The sequence below is a fragment of the Coturnix japonica genome, chromosome 2 (assembly GCF_001577835.2).
Source record: "Coturnix japonica isolate 7356 chromosome 2, Coturnix japonica 2.1, whole genome shotgun sequence".
NCBI lineage: Eukaryota > Metazoa > Chordata > Aves > Galliformes > Phasianidae > Coturnix > Coturnix japonica.
In genome coordinates this window covers 83343220-83364934 of record NC_029517.1, presented here as the reverse complement: position 1 = coordinate 83364934, position 21715 = coordinate 83343220, and the positions used below count along the sequence as shown (strand labels likewise).

General features: G+C 37.1%; 1 protein-coding gene across 1 annotated transcript in view; it reads right to left on the bottom strand.

Annotated features, from left to right (window-relative positions):
- NETO1 (neuropilin and tolloid like 1) overlaps nt 1-20805 on the bottom strand; it is a 64973-nt gene extending 44168 nt beyond the window's left edge. The window contains exons 1-4 of the mRNA XM_015855217.2: nt 19568-20805; nt 16027-16080; nt 14345-14482; nt 6144-6392 (exon numbers count right to left, since the gene is read on the bottom strand). Of these exons, the coding sequence (XP_015710703.1) occupies nt 6144-6392; nt 14345-14482; nt 16027-16080; nt 19568-19595 (469 nt within the window). The 5' untranslated portion in view covers nt 19596-20805. The remainder of the gene's footprint in view (nt 1-6143; nt 6393-14344; nt 14483-16026; nt 16081-19567) is intronic.
- Nucleotides 20806-21715: the final 910 nt, after the last annotated feature.

The following is a 21715-nucleotide window of genomic DNA, read 5'->3' as shown; positions in this document are numbered from 1 at the left end:
TTGTAAAAATACAGGTTAATATGAAAAAATAATAATAATAAAAAATGTTTGCTTGGATTATTTTTGAATGTACATATAAGTTTTTTTAAAGTTTCCTTGTAGGTGATTCTGAAAAGACAGACTGTCAGGGAAACATGGTTCTTTTGTTAAAAACATTTAGCAGTGCAAATTTAGCAGTGGAGATAAAGAATAATTATTTGCACATATATTACTGCAAAATGTCCTGCTCAACCTCCTCTAGAATTCTGTGTTCAGTAGTCATGGAACAGACAGAGAAGAGACTTGTGAAGGGAGGTGGGATGGTTGTGATGTCAGGAGAAACATGGCATTAAGGAAGTAGAAGAATTTAGTTTAGGTAACTAAGAAAACTGACATCTTAAAAAGTATATGGGTGTGGTGCTCAGGGACATGATTTAGCGATGTATTGTTAGAATTAGGGTAGTATGGTAAGGTTGCAGGTTGACTGGATGATCTTTAAGATCTTTTCCAACATGAGTAATTCTATGATTCTGTGATTCTATATGACTACCATCTCTAAGCCTCAATGGCTCATACACCTGGTGGGAGGGGAATAAAAAAAAAATTTAAAAAAAAAAATTAAAAAACAACAAATAACATTGTTGTAAGAAAAAAAGGACATAAACTAGCCATGAATAATTTTAGGTGAGAAATCATAATAATATGGATCCTTCCATAGGAAATATGGACTTCCATAGGAATGCCTGAGGCAGAAAATAAAATATCAAATTGGAAACATATTGCTTGCCATTCCAGTGTTAGACAATGCTACACATCTTGGAAAGTCCCTTCACCCCTATGTTCATACACAGTCAAAACAAATGCAACTCTTATGCCCCCAGTTAATGCAGTTGTTACCAACCTGCAATAGGATTTTTCTCTTTTTCAATATTAGAATACTTAAAGCTATGTCATCTATTTCTATTACTTTTATTTTTACAGCAAAGTTCATCAAAGTAGGAACTTCAGTGTACAGCTTCTTTCTGCTAGTAATAAAATATTTTCAGCATGCAGGGATTTCTATAGCAGGAAGTTCTGCAAGATATTATTAGGGAAAAAAAAAGAAAAAAAGAAAAAAAAAAGATAAAAAGATGTATTATAGGACCTCAGATTCCTTTGAGAGCTTCCATATACTCATTTGTTCCACTCAAGGTATTCTTCTTTTCTAGATATTTAAAACAAACTTATTATCCCATTACCTTCTAATTTGTATGGTACTGAAGTACTCTGGGCCTAGCCTACAGTCCATGGAAATTAATGGAGTCTGTAGAACAGCAGAGTGCAAAACAAATTCCCTTGAAAAGACATTTATGTAGCTAATCACGGCTTTCATTCCAATAAGCAAATGCATCATGCTAGATACTACATGCAATCCATTTGCATTCTGAAGACCTTCAGTCCTAATAAATGCATTATACAAGGTAATGCAGTGCTGTCTGCTGCACAGTTGCATGAACGCATTAAAAATTCATAATTCAAAGAAGCACTTTATAACAATGTAATGTGCTGAAGAATAGAATAAATACAGAATAAATACAACAAACTCACACATAAAAAATAAAATAAAAAGATTAGAAATCTTGTTCTGGCTCAAAAGCATAAAGGAAGGGTTAAAATGACTCATCTCTCACAGTGTTAGACAATTTCCTAGAGGAAAAGGCAAACACATATTCTCATGTAGTGTGAGACAGTTAATTACTTCCCAGAAAACTTAAATGGATTACAAGTTGGTTAAAAATTGTTGTGGATAATTTTAACATAGAAGCAATTAGACCAATTGCTGAAGGGAACTGGCAATTAAAATCAAACTGAAACAAAATAAAACAAAACAAAACAAACAAAATGAAACAAAACAAAACAAAATTAAATTAAATTAAATTAAATTAAATTAAAATAAATTAAAATAAAATAAAAGTGAGTAAGCTCTCCCAAGCACTCTTCACCTGTCATGGGTGTCTGGAATGTCTAAAATCACACAAGGCAGGACAAGGTTATTAGGTGTTAAAATGACTTTTCTCTAGAGTTACAGTTGAATTTAGTTTATCTATCAAGCATTTTTCATAATTCCTAACGTACAGACCTACCCTGTCAAGAAGGCTTTTTTTGGTTGTTTTTTGGGGTTGCTTTTTGTTTTCCTCAAGATATATGATGTTATCATTATATTCTCATGTCTTTCTAGAGCTACTCGTACCAATGCAATGTGAATGTAAAAGTACTGTTGTTCTGAATAGACAGAGTTTTACAGTCCATTTTTGGGTGTATAAGAGTATAAAGCTTTTTTAGTTTTCTGTTATCAGGCAGCTGAACAGTCTGACCTTTATATTAACTAGACTAAATAAAAACACAGATGGTTTCTACTAAGTGATGGAACTGAAAGTAATGATGTTATATCTTAAGCCACTGTCCTGCAAAATCAGAGACCAGGATAAACAAAAATCTGATTATTCTAGCTGAGTAGCAGAGATGGAATAAATATGTCCTCTCTCTATCTGAATCCCTGTCTACACTGAAAAAATGAGTCATTTTAAAGAATGGTTGTCAAGAATAAGTCGTTTTGAAGTAATGCTTGAAACAGCAAGATTAGACTAGACAAAAACATTTAACATCATTTGAGAAAATGCTCATGAGACATAACTTTTTGGGGGAGAAATGAGGACAAGAGATGAAGTACAAGGACCCAGAAATGTAATGTGTTTGAAACCTGTAGGTGTTTCACTGATCCAGAGAATGACGAAACAAGAATAAGGGACTTTTTGTGTCCTTCACTAACTGATATGTTTTGCATTCAGAATGAAACAAAGAGCAACTTCAAAATATTATAGACCCAGGTGTCATTTTTTTCCTACTTGAGATTTGAAAGTAAATGTAAAAGGTTTTATGTATTTAGAAAGATCTACTAGGTTCAGATAGTTTCATTTAGAAATGATTTAAGTTAATCTTTGTTTGAAAGTAATTTTTCTTAACAATGAATATAAAATCAAACTAGTACAAAATGAATGAATAAACTTTATTTTACTTTTAAAAACTCATGCATACAACATGTTTGAAATGTTATTTTATATCCAAATTGCATCCGGTACTCAGATATAACAAAATAAAAAGGCAGCTCTTTCCTTTAACCCAGAGATTTAACATTAAAAATATTCAAGAATTATACCATTCAACATAATCTTTCTTAATCCTATAGTTTATAAAATCACAAAAAACAGAAGCCTACTTTTTTTTTTTTTTTTTTTTTTAATCACTTAGTTGTTATGTTTATGTTGTTTCTATATGGACTTCTTAAATGTTTTTTGTCATAAAAGTCATTTGTCCTCTTAGAGTTCATCTTTCAGAGTGCTGAAAAGTAATCTGAGGAATGTAAGTACAGTCTAACTTAAATAGAGTATATGGCAAGACAATGTTTATTGTTATGTTTATTTTCTAAGATGCCTGAAACCCCAACCTGTTGAGAGACTGCTGAAATTACACTGGCATTTCACTTTGGTGGAAGGAGCTCTATCTATGTACACAGTTTAGGGCTCCAATCATTTCAAGTCCAAAAAATCAAGGAAATTATTAAACAGGAAAGGTTTAGTAAATGCAAAATACTACTCTATTCCTTAGGATTTTTCTACACAAATTATTTTTTTTTAGGACGTAATCTAAACTAGTTTTAAAATGCCTCAGAGCTTTTTTCTTTTACACAGACTAATAGATCTTTACTGGAACATTTGTCTAGATACCCTTATTGATATGTTTTCAACTTAATCTATTTAGCTGTTTCTGTACACCCTGGAGTCATAGTAAATAATCTCTTTCTCTACTTTTCCATGTACTAGTCAAATAATAATAAATGGTTACAACTTCAATCTAGCGAAATTTACTTACGTATTTTTTATATCTTATCATACACACCCCCACAAACACCCACGTACTCAGCACTATATTTCTTTCATCAACAAAGCAAAACGTCCAAAACAGCAAAGATGGCAGCTCAGAAACTTTTGGGGAGTTTTTGGGGATAATTCAGGGAGAAACATCAAAGACTGCTGGTACCAAAGAGACAACTCTGTTATGCTTACCACATGAGTGAAGGAAACCTCCTACAGAGGGCTGCAAGTGGGCCCTTTTTGCACCCATACAGTTAGAGGAAACAAACTATCAGACCCAAGAGTTCAGCTGCTTCAGATACCAATGACTGTCAAATTACTTTAAATCTTATTCTTGTTCTTTAAAAAGAAGTCAGCTGATTATTAATTTTTTTCTTCTGATCTTTGTAAATAGTTTAATTGCAGAAGTAGTCAGGAATGGATTTAGATGACACTTTCTAGAGTCAATGCCTCTCTTTTACACCCTCTTGAATGCTGTCAATCTTTGATGAGATGACAGTGAAACCTTTAACTGCAAATACTTAGACAGCACATCTCAAAATATGAGGCCTAATCTGTTCTTATATCTCGTCAAGCAATTCATCCAGAATGTGAACTGGATCCTGTTACTGAGGATTAAGAAGGCAGCAGTGGATTTTTTACAAGGTTTTTTAAGTTTTGCACTTGTAAAATTAATCCTATTCTCAATTTGGCCAATATTCATATAAACCCTTTATCATTTGTAAAGCTTCCTATAAAAGGCTTCCATCTGAAGCCTGGAATTATCTATGCTGTTACAGAAATTCAACAGCATTGATCTCTGTGTAGAAATCCACCTTACATTGGTAGAAACAAAATGAGAATAAAACATTATCCATGAAATTATCACTTGAGAATTTTTTTGGACAGACTAAACCGCAGGTCATGCTACAAACATATTTTCAACCATAATGCAAATCCCTTTGAAAAAGAAGGAAATCTGAGGCAAAGAACTTTTGGGAAAGATGGAAAGGAAAATGGCAAAAGTCCAGAGAGCCATGGTAACTGAGATATACAAATTTAACTCACTTTTCAGAGATAAGTGTGTAAGGGTATAATGCAATTTCATGTATATTCTTGCATTTACAATACCTGCATCTACCTCTTTATTGAGTTATTTCCTACAGAAATTCTGTGTTATGTTGTTCTTTGAATTGTCTAAGTATCTTTCCCTCTAGAAGCCAGTATCTTTGACTTAAAAGAGGACTGAACTACTCTGATTGAGTTTATAACTATTTTCTTTGCATTAGAGAACTAAAGCTACATAGAGGAACACTCAAGCAGCCCTGGTATTTTCTGTAATGTTGCTGGAATAATTAAGCAAACTGAATCTGAGGCTCTTTATTCTTAGCAGATACATATATACCTATAAAAGTATGTTTTTCTGCCTAATACAGCAATTTAATTGAAATAACAGTGTCATAATTGATAAAATTACATAGTAATTATAGTGCTTTAAGGCAGGCTATATTAAGGTATGACTCATCAGTCAATACATAAAAAAGGTACAGAACTACGTAAAATCCAGCAGTTCAGTGCAACATACTGTAGGTTCAGCCAAAAATAAAATTTAAGAGCAGCAATCTTTTGTTGATAAGAAACAGTTGAGAAGTATGACCATGAATTTTATTTCATTTTGATGAATTAAGTTTTAAAAGTGACAAATGAATAGCTGTACAATTACAATCACAATTTGATTAGTACATTTTAGTATTTGAATTTCACACTTCCCTGGCAAAACATGTGAGTTTTCTTTATTGAAAAGGGAGAACTTGTCCACTCCTCAGCTGGTGAAATAATTGGTGAAGTGGAGATGCAAAGATGGAATTTCCTAAGATAATTAGATTATTTTATTAGAATATTTTATCAATAATAATTTTGAAGGATATGCTGCACAGTGTAAAAATCAGGCATAAAGCACAACATTTCCCATGACATATTTTGAATGATTTACTGTAATAGAATTCTATTGAAAACAATTCTTATCAAAACTACAGAGACAGAGCATTTGCGTATTGGACAGAACTGTACTGAATATTTTTTCCTTGAATAAACCCAACTTATTATGTGAAATATGTATATCTTGTGTTATTTCCTATCTATTAATATTTTCTTTGATACTGAAGATAGACCCCATTAAGGATATTAAATAACATATCATTATACATTATACATAATAAGCAAAATTAATATACTTAGCTTTCTCTATCAAAAGGTGTGATGTTTTCTACTTACCAGGTGTAAAATTGTATCGAGCAGAAAACCCCATAGATTCCAGCTCACCATCAGCAAAAAATTTAATCCACAGAAATCTGCCACTGGATTTTATCATAGGTGGATTTTGCTGTCCACAAAAACGTCCAATGATTGGAGAAAAGCCAAAAGGTCCATCTCGTACTTCAATGTGGTCAAATTTACATTCCCAAGAAGGCTCTATGGAATATTTTTCATCAAAGTGTAGTTCAATGCATTGTCTAGGGGCAGCTGGAGATGAAAAGAAAATTATCATATTATTTTCTAAAGCAAAATCCTTCAAACTTCATATAAAATTAAGAGAACCAAGTAAACAATTTTTATACATCTTAGCATATGTTAACATTGTCCATAAAAAAAACCACAAAACTTTCTAAGTTTGAAAATTATTATACAACAAATTATTATACGAACAAATACTTTTCCCACACATAAAGTAGTTATATGCAGATCTGAGTACAATTCATATAAATTTTCTCATTAAAACAAGAAAAAGTGAAGTTAATTCATATTTAAGAATTAAGAAGCAAAAGTAACTTACTAAAGAGTAAAAGAATATTCTTTTTTAAAAAAACGCTTTAGTGTCAGATACTAAAACCAGTAGCAATCACAGTGACATCAATATAAAATTTCCCTGTCATTTCCTATGGAACACAATTCAGTTGCAGTTCAACTATAGTACTTGGTTAAAAGGAAAATATTCATAGTTTTAAATAGTTCTAAAGATGTAGGATCCCTGAGATGTGCTGCTTCTAGGCTTAATCCAATTCATAGTTAAAAAGGTATACAGGATTAATAACGTGTTCAGGTCTTGGTGTAGTAGTGAAACTTTTTGCTATACCATCTTTTGCAAAGACAAAGATTTCTTGTTGCCACATCCTATGCCTCTCATGGGATCATGTCCTACATTTTACATGTTAGTAGAGAAATTTGCCCAATTTTTGCCATTCACTTCATATTGAAATATGCAAGATCAAACTCCAAGTCTAGGATACATGCTTAACAAGGCAAACGCTGCCACTCTGGCAGTCAATATCTTTACACTTATTTCCTTAGAGATAATAAGACAATTATCATTGTGACAAGAAGCTAGACCATGAATGTATTTTGAAATTTGAAACAGGAACTTTTCAGATTAAGAACTGAGAATAATTGAAATAAGCTAAAGATGTAGACATAAATCTTACTCACTTTACATAAGATTACAGAAAAACAAACAAACAACAAAAAAAAACATTTACAACTACCTCATGCATGGGTTCATTTTGTAAGACTCTGAAGAAAAAAGTTAATAACACAGACTATATGAGATTAAAGGGCTTTTTAATAGCTTTACTTTTTAATATATTGGGATGACTTATTTAATGAAATATTTAAAGCAGAAAATAAACCTTACTAATTGCTACACATTTGAAGGAATTCAAGATTATGAATGTATTTACTATTGGCTTGTTTACATAAAAGTTGTAGGAAGTTGACTTGTACATGTTCTCTGCAATACTGTCATCCTGTGATCTTTGTGTCCACAAAAATTCAATAGTAAAATCAAAACATAAAATTTCTTTACATAGAATTGCATGAAATTCAGAACTCCTGAAAAAATGAAAATGAGAAAGAAAAACAAAACCAGAAAAGGGGAAAAAACAATAACAACAACAACAAAAACCTTGGAAAGACAACTAATGCTATTCTGAGTGAAGTTTGAAGACAGAAGGAGGTCTTTTAGGTAATAATGACAGACTGAATTATTGGAAGATATCATCATTGATTCTTTTGTTCACATTTTTCAACTCTTCATTTTATGATATAAACATAACTAAGTAAGACTTTGGAAGAAGAAAGCAATCATCATTTTTCTGTCTACAAACATCTTTTGTATTTTTATTCAAGGAGATTTGTTGAGAACTATTTGTTTCTCATCAATGGAATAAAGAGTTAAGTATCAGGAAATAAAAGATGACAACATTATGGATGATCTTGGAAATGCTCTATAAAACTTACATACTCACTAACCAAAATACAACACAATCAATATATGAAAAGCTTTATTTTAATGTTTTACGCTGTTGCAAACTGTTTCGTATTAAGGGTCAGTCGTTCCAAACTTAAATACTCAGCAGACTTCACTGAATCCAAGACTCATTTCCCATATGGTAAAAATGGGCGTAAGTTCCCCTCTGAGCCCATTCATATTATTTTTGACACTGAAAATATAGCTTTAAGTCAGTTATATCCTCACTGCAACATGAGACCTTGGAGGTAAATGGGACTGAGGCCTACAGACTTGCACATTGTAAATGGGCTCAGTGGAAGTTTGGCCTGAGAAAAAAACCACACCATTTCCACAGTCTCCATACAGTACTCTGAATTTCACATGGCAAACTAATTTTATTATTAAAATGTTGCTGTAGCTTACGCTCCTCTGCTTTTGTTAATTTTCCAACAAAGCCAAGACAAGCTTTCTTTCTAGTCAGTTTCAGTACTTGCTGAAGGATCAGAGAAAATCACATTTAACTCATAGAGTGCCCAAGGAAGAGTTCTCATCTTTCCACCATGTCTCCCATGCTTAGAGGCTGCTCTGTTTTAGGAATGGAGCACTGACCATTCATCAGCACTGCTTCTTCACTGCTAAATAAAAGAAAGCCAGGAAGTGAGTCTAGAAGCTGGCAACTCATAGTTCTCACTTCTTAATCACTAAAACCACCTCCTAGAATGATTTTGGCCCATGCCAGTCAGAAATTCAAAAAGCCTTCTTAGGTATAATATGGTCTTCCTCATCAGTCAAGGGTCTCTCACAACAAATGGTTTGGATCTGTACTGGTCACTGGGAAGGTGAAAGGAGCTTATCTGTTTATGCACAATTACACCAACCAGTCTTAAACCCAGTGAAATCTTCCCAGTTCATTTTAGTCTGCGTCACAAACTGGTCCGTGCACTAGCTCAAAGGAGGATGGTTCTTTTCTCCTAACTCTTCTCAGAAATGCAACGCTTTCTGTTTCCATAATTAAAGTGACTGGGGTGATTACAGAAAACTGAGCAGAGATTGGGAGGGATACTAGATAAGCATTCATGCTAGCTTTCCTCTACAGACTTTTATATGTACTTCTCTGCTTCACAGAATCACAGAATTACCCGGGTTGGAAGGGACCTCAAGGATCATGAAGCTCCAGCCCCCCTGCCTGGAAGGACTACCAAACTTTCGCTTTTACTAGATCAGGTTCCCCAGGGCCCCATCCAGCCTGGCCTTGAACACCTCCAGGGACGGGACATCCACAACCTCCCTGGGCAACCTGTTGCAGGACCTCACCACTCTCCTTGTAAAAAACTTCCCCCTAACATCCAACCTAGACCAAAAAGTTAAACATTTTGTTGCAATAATCTACCAAAGAAAGTGATTGAGATCTTCCAGAAAATGAGAACAAGAGATGAAAACATAATTCAAACTCCCAACTTTATCTACAATTTAGGAAAAAAAAAAAAAAAAGTATTTTCTCATAATTTTACTCTGACTTCAGTAAAAAGTTTCCTTGCTATAAGTAAACTAAAGCAAGCAGGTACTCTGTGAATATGTGAATATATGTATTTTGTCACAGCTTTCTTTCTGCAACAGCATGTGCAAGTATAATCTCTGTAAACTTCACATAAATACAGTGACTAGAATATTGACTAATAATAAAGTATACATAAGTACACACACACACACACACAAAAAAAAAAAAAGTATAAAAAAGAAAAAAATAAAATAAATTCCATACTAGATTGGAAACCACTGCCTAATCAGTGGATGCCCTCATAAAATGGTCCTCATTCACAGGTAAATCACATTCACATCTTACATCTTCAAAGCTTATTTTGTGACTACAGTGTCAGGAAGTTTTTGCTGTGTCCAAATGAAATATATTGAAGCTATCTCAGAAAAAGACTGCATTTCAAATCATAAAAATCTTCCATATTTAGCTTCCAATTATGTTTCTTCAAAGACATTTAATATGGTAGAAAAGTTATTTAATGCTCATGTCTGCCATCTTTTTCATCTAATTATCTTTTACAAGAGCTATATTAAGACTTTACATTCAATGAACAAAAAAATCATTTGCGTTCCAGCTACGGAAGAAGAACGTTTGCAACAAAACACAAAATTAAGATTTAGATTCTGATCAGTCTCTGAGACTGTGTAAGTGACAGCAGAAGTTAAGAAAAAATGTTTCAATTTACCAGACTGCATAGAAATGAGACATCAAACTTTATCTATCTGGGATACTACAGTACTAACAGTTTTGAATGATTTCTGGTTGTACAGCTATTATTGATAGGAAATACACTTATAACCTCCTTTGAAAGATGATTTTTTCTTAGTTTTGATGAATATTTTTGAACACAAAAAATCAACCTGAAATACAAAAGGATTTTGAGCAGAGATAATTTTTATACAGGTAAATATCTAGGAGTAAACTGTTTCATTAGGAAAACAAACAAAAAAACAAACAAACAAACAAAAAAACATGGAAGATTTTCAAAAAATTCAACTATAAATTTCCACAAGGAAATAAAGTGTAAGATTTACTTCATAACTGAAGCAATAATTTTCTTCAGAAGCAATTCTGGTCCATAACTGTATTTATGCATAAACACTTATTTAGTAAATAAGATCTGATAAAAAAGCATATAAGTATTAAGATTATTTATTTCCAAAACAGCTCTTAAAATATACTGTGTAAACTATGATGGTCCTACTGCCCACATATTTTTGAAACCAACAAAAGACTGTTCCTACAAAAACTCCTATTTGGTTTCCCTCTAGACTATGTGCGTCCAATTTTTCTGCTAAGTCTAATGCTGCTGCTGTGGTTGGTTCCAAGCAGCTGCAAATTTTGCCAGGTAAGAGTCATGAATATGTGAAACGGGTAAAATTAGTCCCAACAGAGAACTTAATGAGCACATTCAGCTATTTCCTATGTTCTCTATATGCTCAGTATGACAGAACAAACAACAACAAAAAGAAGAAAAAAAACTTGATTCATTTTGAAAGGTAGATGGGACTCCCCAGAAACTGTTCTGTAGCATAATATTTTTTGTACTGAGTCTGTAACTTCTGGATGACCTAAAGCACTTCTTTTAAGAAGGCATTCAAACTGGACTTCAAAAAATTCTGGTTGTTCTAAAAGTTGTCATTACAACCAAAATAGAAGGGGGGGAAAAAATGGATAAAAAGAAAAAGAAAAAGAAAGGAAAAAGAAAGTTCTAGCTGTTTGATCTGTTTACAACTTTGACTGCTAGTACAGACTCTATAATCAAAAATCCTCACCTTTAAAAGTCTATGATCATGGCTGTTTTTGCCAGCTCTTTTACTTCACTAAGGTAATTTTGAAATGATAAAAGGCTTGCATACATTTAAGATGACCTAATATATATATAATATCACTTGCAATGTGAGATGAGAATCAAATTTATTATAACAGACTATCTGCTGCCATGCTCACTTTAATCCTTTAAAGTCAGTCGGAATCGCATTTGTGGAAAGCCATCAGAATTTACCCTTGATAGTGTTTGATAGCAAAAAAAGTGAAGGAGAGGAAGCAAGCATGCAGGAAGGAACCTGCTGAGCCATACACATATTTAAAGTTGGGTTACACAGTAGTCAATACTCCATGGTACTGGCACATTGAGCTACAAAGAGGAGACTTCAGTGTGGAAATGCTAGTCTGGATCACATCAACAGTCTCTGTGGTTTGCTACTTGGTATATAACAGAAGACAGAAGCTATTCCAACCATGCTGGAATCTCAATAATAAACATAAGAATAAAATGTAAAGAGAGATGTTTATGGATATTTATGTTTTGGATTAGAAAATATTATAATATATAGAAGATACGTGAAAATTTTTTGATTGGCTAGCCTTCTTAGTCATTTTGTGCTGTATCTATTGTAAAAAGAATAAATTGCAACAGATATGCTACTTTAACTACAAAAGATTATTTTTACTACAAAAGATTATTTTTTGTACCAGTGTGTCTCCTTTTGCCCTTTTCCAAAACTGGTACTTCTGAAAGTATGATTCCACAGACATCTCTACTTACTTTGGTGACTTTTTAAAAGCATTCTATTCTGTGTAGTATGCATGGTTCCTATCAAATTGCATACGATACAGCAGACATCATAGGTTTTAAACTACCCACTTGGAATCCAGACTGTCCAACACAGTTGGACAAGAAGTAAAGAGCCTAAAATTGATTTATCCCATAGCATATAAAGATGTCTATTGGATTCAGATTATTTCCTGCACTGCATATTACTACAAAATTGTCAACATGGAATTTCATTGTCTATAACACAGATGATTAAATATTTCCTTCCTATACTTCGATATTTCCAATTTGAGCTATTCTAAAACAGTTTATTTCAATAGCAGATTTTATCACTTTTCATTTTATTAATTATCTTTTCATAAGTACTTAAAATAATAAAGACAGGTCCTTACAATAAGTATATTCCAGGCACCTTCTTACTAACAGAAGGAATTCCTCGTGACTTAAGAGACTGGATTAGGGTTTACAGAATTGATATTTTGTTGTTGTTGTTATTGTTGTTGGGTTTTGTTTGTTTTCTAACACTCTTCTCTTTGTCTCTGTGCCTCAGTTCCTAAAAAATAAAACAGGGATGTTCCCTTCCCTCCCTAGGGGATTGCTGAGATCATTTCAATGCAGTGTGCAAAAAGACCTGGATTTATCAACATAAATGATACAAAAATATCACAATATAATACTAAGTAGAGAATATGGAACCTATATATGCATTATTATTATTCATTTTCATTGCTGTTTTAAAAGTATTTCTGAACTATGAAAGAAATGACACACCATACATCTGCTTAAATTCCAGACTCATATTGGAAGAAGACTGGAAGACTGGAGAAGCATAAATTTATCTTAAAGGTCTTGTTCACTCCCTGATTTATAACCATCTCTTTACTTCTGATTTCAGTCAATTTACCTATCACTAAAGTGCAATTCAGAAATCTTATTTATTTATTTATTTATTTATTTTCAAACTAGTACATACAACATTTACCATCCATCATTTCCCTGAAAGATTTTTATGAATTATGTTTTTATTAGTAACTCAGCACTAGGTTTGGAAAGACAAACTGTTTTCTCTAAGTGTTTTTTGGAGGGTTCTAAAGCAGCTAATTCAGTTAGAATGATCTATACAGCTTTCAAAATCTCTCTTGGAACAATCAGCATCTTTAATATTTCTATAATTCCTGTTTCCAGAACGTGAAGTTAATAATTCTGTCCAACTCAGCATGAATAGAGCAATCATCAGTGTTGTATTTTGCATGTAATCACAACTCATGCATGAATCATTTTAGTTTCAGGGCCTTATCATTCCTGTTCCTGATTCATCTTTTCTGTTACCAACTTTCAACAGCATCTAATCTTTTGTTACCTTCTGCAGATACCTTTTTACAAGAATCCCTTCACATCCATTTTGCTAAGATTCGTGAAAAGAAATTACAAGTATGTAATAAGACTTTTTCACATCAACTCCTGACCTTCATCTATCTACTCATTGAGAACTGTATCTTACATATAGTATTTTCTGTGTTGTTATTTTTTCTTCTTGTTGTTTCATTTTGTTAATCTGCTTATTTTTCATTTCTCATGAACACTGGGGTAGAAAATATTTTTATGCTCACTGTATGGATGTTTTCTGCATAACCTTCTTTACTGTACTTCACCTAGCTATACTTGTCATCCCTGATTCAGTTATAAGTTTAAAAATTTTATATGAGAAGTCAAAAGCATTTTACTTTCCTGTGTTTATGCCTTTTATTCATGTTAAATATTCTGATTTCTGTCATGTTTCAGCATTTTAGGTTCTATCCATTCTCCAAAATAAATAATACTGTTTATTCCTAAGTGACTTGACACCTAAATTATGTTAATAGTCCGTTAGGAAATCTAGCATTTTCCAGTATTTCCTAGTATACTGTACAAAGTATTTTAATTTTTTGTTTAAAAAAAAATAAAAAAAAAATTGCTGAGATAGATAGAACTTTTCTAAATCTTTCTTCTTGAAAAGATTTATCATGAACTTACAAGCTTTATCTACTCTTAACATACGGCAAGGTAAAATACTTTTTTGACAGTTGATAGACTACAAAGATTCACTGGCTGATCACCTTCTATAATGTAGACACACTCTCTGTCAGGAGGATACTTGTTGGGATAATTGGGAGAAGTGAAGATGCCTCCTTCTGCATATTTTGTCCAAGTTCCACACTGCACTGGTTTCTGTCCTTCGGCAGTAGTCTGCTTTTCTGTGAAATTATCACATTAAAAATCACATGGTTAGCTTACAAATTGTGGTGTCTTTGTGACACTTTGAACTCCCCCACAGAACAAAACAGTCCCTTCTGATGGTGGTCTCAGCTTTTGCAGTTTAGTCTAGGTATAATCATTGACCTGGAGGGAAATTAGACTGTTCTTTGAGGGTGTTCTCACTCAAAATATGTTTTCAAAGCAGAGAAGAGGCTTGAATATTTGAGTGAAGTCATACTTACATCACCTTTTAAATTACCTGCTCAAGAATAGAAGATATGAGTTTCTCACTTGCATACAAAAAATTCAAGTGTGTTCCTTCTCAACAAGACACAAAATCAAGGAAACAAACAAGCAAACAAACCAATGAAAAGCACTCCAGAATTCTGACAGAACTGTTTTTAATTCACAGTGCTGTGAATCTAGATTCACCTGACAGAGATGGATGGGGGAATTCCTAGTTTCTTATTCAAAGATTTGCTTTATTTTTATTTTTCTGTTTGTTGTAAAATGAATAAATAGCTCCGGGGTTACAAACCACAGCCCAGAACTCTCCTCCTCCAGGGTGAGTCATCAGAGAGCAAGGTCAGTCCTCGTTTGCAAGTCCTGAAACTCCTGTGTTCCCTTTCTGCATGTTGGAGGATAGCTTGCAAAGATTTTAATCTTTTCAGGCTGAAGGAGATGAAGAATCTCTTCCTGGGCATTGTGCTTTAACTAGTAGGCCAAAGTGAGATAGATTTAATGGAGGAAAAATATTTAGACTTGAAGGGATTGCAGGTTCTAGGAAAAACACCAGTTCTTAGAGTTCACAGGAATCACAAATGGCCTCCTGTGCTTTGCTCCCAGCCAGGTGCCTGTATCCAAAGTCTGCCTCGCCAAGCCTCTCATGTTCAGAGCTGAGTTGTTTGAGGTTCTTAAGATCAATAGGAGACGGGCACCTTCCAAGGATAATTTTAACCACCTTGGATCTGCCTTAGATTCTGCATGCATTTCTCTTTCTTCATGGTCTGTATCCAAGCTAAGGATGAAATGGATCTTGATATCCTGAAATTAATTCAGGTTTGCAGGGAGTGAGCATTCAGACATGCATTCAGGCACATACTGTGCTGAGCATCCCACCCTGCTTGGCCATCACCTCACTTAGTATGAGGGATTTCAAAGACCATTTTTCTATCCCCATACTGCACAAGAAGCCAGGACACCTAATTTCACATTTTGAATTGTATGTCAGCAATCAAAAAGATTTTGAGACAAAATTGCTTGGGACCAAATATGAACATCCAGTCTGAAAGAGAGGGCACTTTGCAGCCATTAGATAAGGCCAGGCTGAGCCTTTAGTTAGCATTAGCCATGGATAAGGTCGCAAACTTGTTAAAAAATCACTACTGGATTTTTGGCAGTTTACAGACTGAAAACAAATGAACCTACTACAGGCACTGGAAGTAAGTGGACTACAAACAATTTCTAGATCCATATTAACAACTCAGGTCCAAACTTAAGACTTTAATATGATATCTGAAAAGCAAGTCTGAAGTTTACATACCTGTTCCTTTTTTGGTTGCCCCAGACAAATGTAGGATGATTAGACTTGCTACGACTGAAAGAGAGATTTGCATTAGATACAATAGTGTAATAGTGCCTGCAATTCAATCAAATGTAACCATCTGAAAAGAACACAATTTAAATAGAATTACTGTAAAAAATTCAATATTTTGTGGTTTTTATCCTTAAGTTCCACTTTTTATATGAACTCATTTGCTTGTAACCTGTCTACGAAAGTGTTTATCTTTGCAAATGTACTCAAATAAAGTGGAGAAATATGTGGCTTAAATGCAATTTCCAAGCATTAATGTTTGCCTCTTATTTTCCCTTTTTTAATATAAAAGCAAAACATTTTACCCATATTTAGTTATATAATCATAGTTTGGTCCAGTATTAAAAAAACAAAAACTAATAAAGCTGTATTCAACCGAAGTAGACAAAGACCTATTAAGTTCCAGTACCACTGAAACACTTTGGTTTCTTATCCAGGCATAATAAAATTAAAAAATAAGTACTGGGACTATGAAGGAAGTGAGGGTTGAGGTTTTCATATGCAAATCCTCAGTGAAATAAATTATCGTGTGTGTTTAATAGCCTCATTAATCTAGTTTGTTTGACTTGATCAGAGTATGTTGCTTTATGCAGCAGTTAAGCTGCAGTCTGTTTTATAAATAAAAATCTCCAACCATGGTAGGACACATGAGGCTCTTGGGAACAAATATGGAATTCAACTTGGAGCCAACTCTTGAGTTTTGGATGTTACAGAATATAATGTTTCAACTAGAAAAAAACTAAGAGAGAAATGTTAAGATCAGTAGTTCTTCAGATATTTTTGCTTCAGAAAACCAAATTAACTAGCCAGCTCTCTGATGAAGAAATCATGCAGTGATTATGGCAGTGCTGAGGTGCTGACACAGCTGCCCAGAGAAGCTGTGGTACCCCATCCCCAAGGCCAGGCTGGATGGGGCCCTAGGCAGCTGAGCTCCCTGCCATGGCAGGGAGTGGGGCTGGGTGGGCTTTGAGGACCCTTCCAACTTAAGCCATTCCATAGTTCTATGATTTTTTCCCACGTCCCTGGTCTTCTCCAGATATTTACAGGAGAAAGTGAGATAGCAAGAGCATGAGTTCCTGGAGCACTAGGGATTTTGACCCCAGTAAGTTTGGCATAAAGCCCAGATTTAGTGCCCAGGCAAAGATAAAGTTAAAGTGAAGATGAACTTGTCCGTTTATCCCAAGTATTTTGGATCCACTAGCTTCTACTTTTGTCATTGATTATATGGAGGAATTGGTGGTCTTTAACACATATAATTGAGTGGTTTGCTTTCCTCTTATTACCCCCAGTGGTTCTGAAAATAGCTTTGACATCTATTTCTATGCCTTTGACACTTCCTGTGTGACAGAGGGCTCTAGGTGTGGATGATGGCTACCCTATTAAGCAGGGAAAGGTTGAGGTGCTGGGAAAATGAAGTTTTGGCAGCACATTCTCTGTTTCCTGGTCAGGCTCACAGTCCCTGTGTCTTTTTGAATCCCCCGGCTAACAGAGACGGATGTTGGCAGGGCTGGTAGTTAAAAACTCTTCTGTGTCATGGGTATTCAGTGAGAACATTGCATCTTCTGCTCAGATCTGGATGCTACCCAACCATTCATGCCCTTATCCTCCTCAGGGATGGATTCTGGAAATGCATTCTTGCTGGGATTCTGACCATAGGCTATGTCAGAATCTGGAGGCAATGAAGGTTTTGCGCATTCACTAAGTTGCTCATTTACTTAGTTGTGTTTCATGCAGTGAACACATCCCATCTATGCCCATAATTCTCACCAGTCGAAACCGAATTTCTCCTTATTGAAGGTGGTTTGGTGTTAGAATGTGGAGACTATTATTTATAGAATATAATACACAGCTAGAATAGGCAGAACAGTAGCTAAACAAACCCTATGTGAGAAATGTTTCTTCTGAGGCTATTAATCACAATTCATGTCTTTTTCTTACAGGGTCCTTTCAATCACCTTTATCTATTGGCTCTCCTTTTCTAAATGTTGAAAATTGAAGTCCAGAAAATTAGAGAGAATTGGTCCAAGTCACTGAAATATAATTACAGATATGATAGAAGAACACAGGTCTTTTCAATTCCAGCTAACCGCTAGAAAGAGAGCTTCCAAGTTGCAGAGCTGTGTTATTCCAAAGCCAGGAGCTTCACTCACTTATCATCACGAGGAGTCAAAATAAATTTGTTAATAAAATGGAAGATGTAACAAAAAAAAAAAAAAAAAAAGAGAGAGAGAGAGAGAAATGGAGAGATGCAAACATTTTTCTGCACATATCAGATCCATCATTTGGAGGGAAATATATCTCCCATGTTAAAAAACAAAAACAAAAACATAATAATAATAATAATAATAAGAGAGACTTTTTCTCTCTTATTGGCATTAACACCAGCATTGCCAAAATATATATGGTGCCAGAAAGTAATTAAAATTGTGGCATTTACAGGGAAAGATAATGTGATACCTTTCCCTCAAGCACTCATCATAGTCCATTCTATGCTACGATTTCTTGAATTTTCCCTTTTTCAAACCATCCGAAAAGAACATTTTTTTCAGGGGAAAAAAAAAAAGGAGAGAGAGAGAGAGAGAGAGAGAGAGAAAAGACACCCCCCCAGCCCCCTTCCCAAAGAGTCCAACCACACTGTCTTTACACATTCAAAGCTATCCCTCGGGATAACCAACAACATTGGCATTATCCAGGTTTGGGAAATATTTCAAAGAGTTTCCACCAAATTTCTTGTTGCATTCTCTCTGCCTTCTTCCTCTCTTTCCTCTTATAATCATTACTGTAATTATAATCATACTTTCTACTTCCACTGATTGCGCATCTTTGAATCTTTATGGATTTGTGCATTTTCCCATTGCAAGCCTCACATTAAGAGGTTTATCTCTCTGCCAGGAAGCTTTTTGGAGGCTATGATTTGCCATGAACGTGGTTTAGCCTAGCGAAGAGTTTTTGGAAAAGCCATACCCGGCCATAGCACTGCTGTTTTACAGGTGTGGGCACACAGGGAGGTGGTAAAGGAACTGTGCCCCTCCAGCAGTGAGGGTCCTCCGAAACTGTGCCGGGAGGAGAGACTCCCACAACGTAGCCCTAGGTCTCGGTGCATTTCAGTGCCCCCCGCTGCTCGGGGAGGACCCCTCTGGGGGGGTGGGGGGGACCGCCAGAGCGGAGCCCGCGGGCGGTGGGCGCTGGCAGCGCTCCTGGAGCCTCGTACTGATGGTTCGAGTCCCGAGTGGGGCAGCAGGGGGGCCGCTTCCCCTCTCCCCACGGCACGCCGAAAGCCATTTAGACTCGTCGCGCCCAGGTGAAAACCAACAGACAGCGCGAGCGGGAGCGCGGCGTTGAGACACAAACCTCCCCCCACCGCACCGCAGTGTGGTGCTGGGAAAGGGGCGAAGGGGGTGTTTTGGGGTGGGGGGAGTTTGCCGTGGGGTCCTGTTGGAGGAGTTGTGGGGGCAGCGGAAGGTAAGGCTGGGCTATAGGAGATACTCACTGTGAAGGAAGCTGCGCCCATGGGTCATGTCTGTGCCTTACACAAGGGGCTTCGGTCTCTAATTCCATTTAGATACGGGAGGACTTCCAGTGGCAGGGAGAGGATGGAAGTAGGAAAAGAAAAAGAAAAAAAAAAAAAAAAAAAAAAAAAAAAGAAAAAAAAAAAAAGAAAAAATAACAAACAACAAAACAACACCAAAACGCGGAGCCCACACACAGCGGAGCGGAGCAGCCCTTCCTCCCGCTCGCTCTCTCCCTCGCCGCCTTCCACCGATCACGGCCGGCTCGATCCCATCACGGCGAGCTCCCGGCAGCACTGCCGGCAGCGGAGCATCGCGGCAGCGGGTACGGCGGCGACCCGCGCCTCCGGGTGCCGGCGGGCGGCGGCGGGGTGAGCCAAGCCTTAGTCCCCAGCTTCATACAGAACCCAGAGCGGAGGGAAACATCTCCTGCAGGACTCCGCGCCCAGCGACTTCCAGCCCTTCGGCTTCTTTTGATGCATTGAAGAAGGGATTAATGGGTCCGTCATCAGCTCCCCGTGCTTGCTCCTCTGAAGGGGTGGGGGTGGGCGGGAGAGAATCCAAAGAGGAGGGGTGGGGGGAAGAAAGATTTACCAAATAGGGGATTTAGTCATATTTGTGTGCAATGCGATCCTTATTAGAGAAAAAATCCTTTAAAATCGAACAAATCCATTTTGCAAAAGCCTCTCTCTCCCTGCGCGTTGCGTGGTATCAAGTGGTCGCAGCGGCGAGAGGCTGAAAACACATGGCACCGTCTGAGGTCCTCTCGGGAACGGATGGAGCGAGACAGAGACGGATGAGGGTTAGCGATGTCCCCTCACTGCTCCGGTCCGGAGCGAGGTGCAGGAGGAAACCCCGGAGACTCTTCCATTCATCCAGAGCAGGGGAAGGGAAGGAGAGGGGAGGGACGGGGAGGCGGCAGTGGTGGGGAAGGAACGATTTCAGAACTGAGGAAGGAAGAGTGAGAGGAGAGGGGTCGTTTCCCCTCGCCCCTCAGCTCACAGATGAGGGAAATGATCGAAGTCCCTCCCTGAGCTGCACCTGATGCCAACCGAAAGGATGCTCCCCTTGGAGAAGAGACTTCTCCGTTTGCACGCACGCACTCACTAAAGGGAGCTATAAAAGTTTCTCCGCTAATCCTCCAACCGCAGATACAATGATTGCCTCTTCCAATCAGCCTTTAGACGACAGCAAAATCTCTCCCGTTTGCTTCCCCCCTCCCTCTCCCAGGCTTATCCGCTTCCTCGGCTATATTCCCTCCACCCTCGGTCCCCCATCCCTTTGGCTGCGGAGGGAGAAGAGTGGGGCAAACATAATGAGAGCGCTGAGACGCAGAACAGACACCCGCAGGAGTGGGCGGCGAACGGAGGGGGTGCACAGCACGAGGGGGTGAGAGGAAGGGGGATCTGTGCCACCGGGGTGCGGGGGAAGCGGGTAACCGCTGCACCACACCCGCACCTGATGCACTGTGCTCTACAGGAAAAAGTGCGTCTGGGGGCGGGGAGCTGCCGGGGAAGGGGCTGAGAAGGGAGAGAAGATAAAATCCGGCCCGGGATCCGCATCTACGCGCAGAGCGCAAGCAGACGGCACGGTGCGTGCCCGCGGTCAGGCGCGGAGGGGCGATGCGCGCCCGCGGAGCGGGAATGCCTATGCTTGGGGGAGGGGAGAGCGCGAGCTGCGGAACCACTGTGTTAGGGTAGATTTTTAACGAGCCGAGGGTTTATTTGCCGCCTTTGGGACGGCACAGGATTCAGGAGGGAATCCAGGAATCCAGGAGAGGAAGCATGGGAAACACTCAGGTCGTTTTGTTGTTGTGCTTTTCCCATTAAATCGCCATGCTATAACAAAAAAACATCACTTTTATTCTCACTCTGTGGATTGTCTGTTCTGTACTCTGAAATCAAGGAAATATTTTCCACTGGCGCTTAAGAATGCAGGCAGTCAGTGCAGCACTGTACACCTGGTGGTGAAGTAGAGGGGATCCTGGCTGGCAGAACCAATTGCTAACATGGCCATTAGCCATCACACTGTCAGCCCAGCCTTGAGCATTCACAAACTATGTGGGATGAGAAGGGCACAGCCACAGGATTCTGCAGCAAGCTCTCTACAATAAGAAGTGTAGCAAAAAT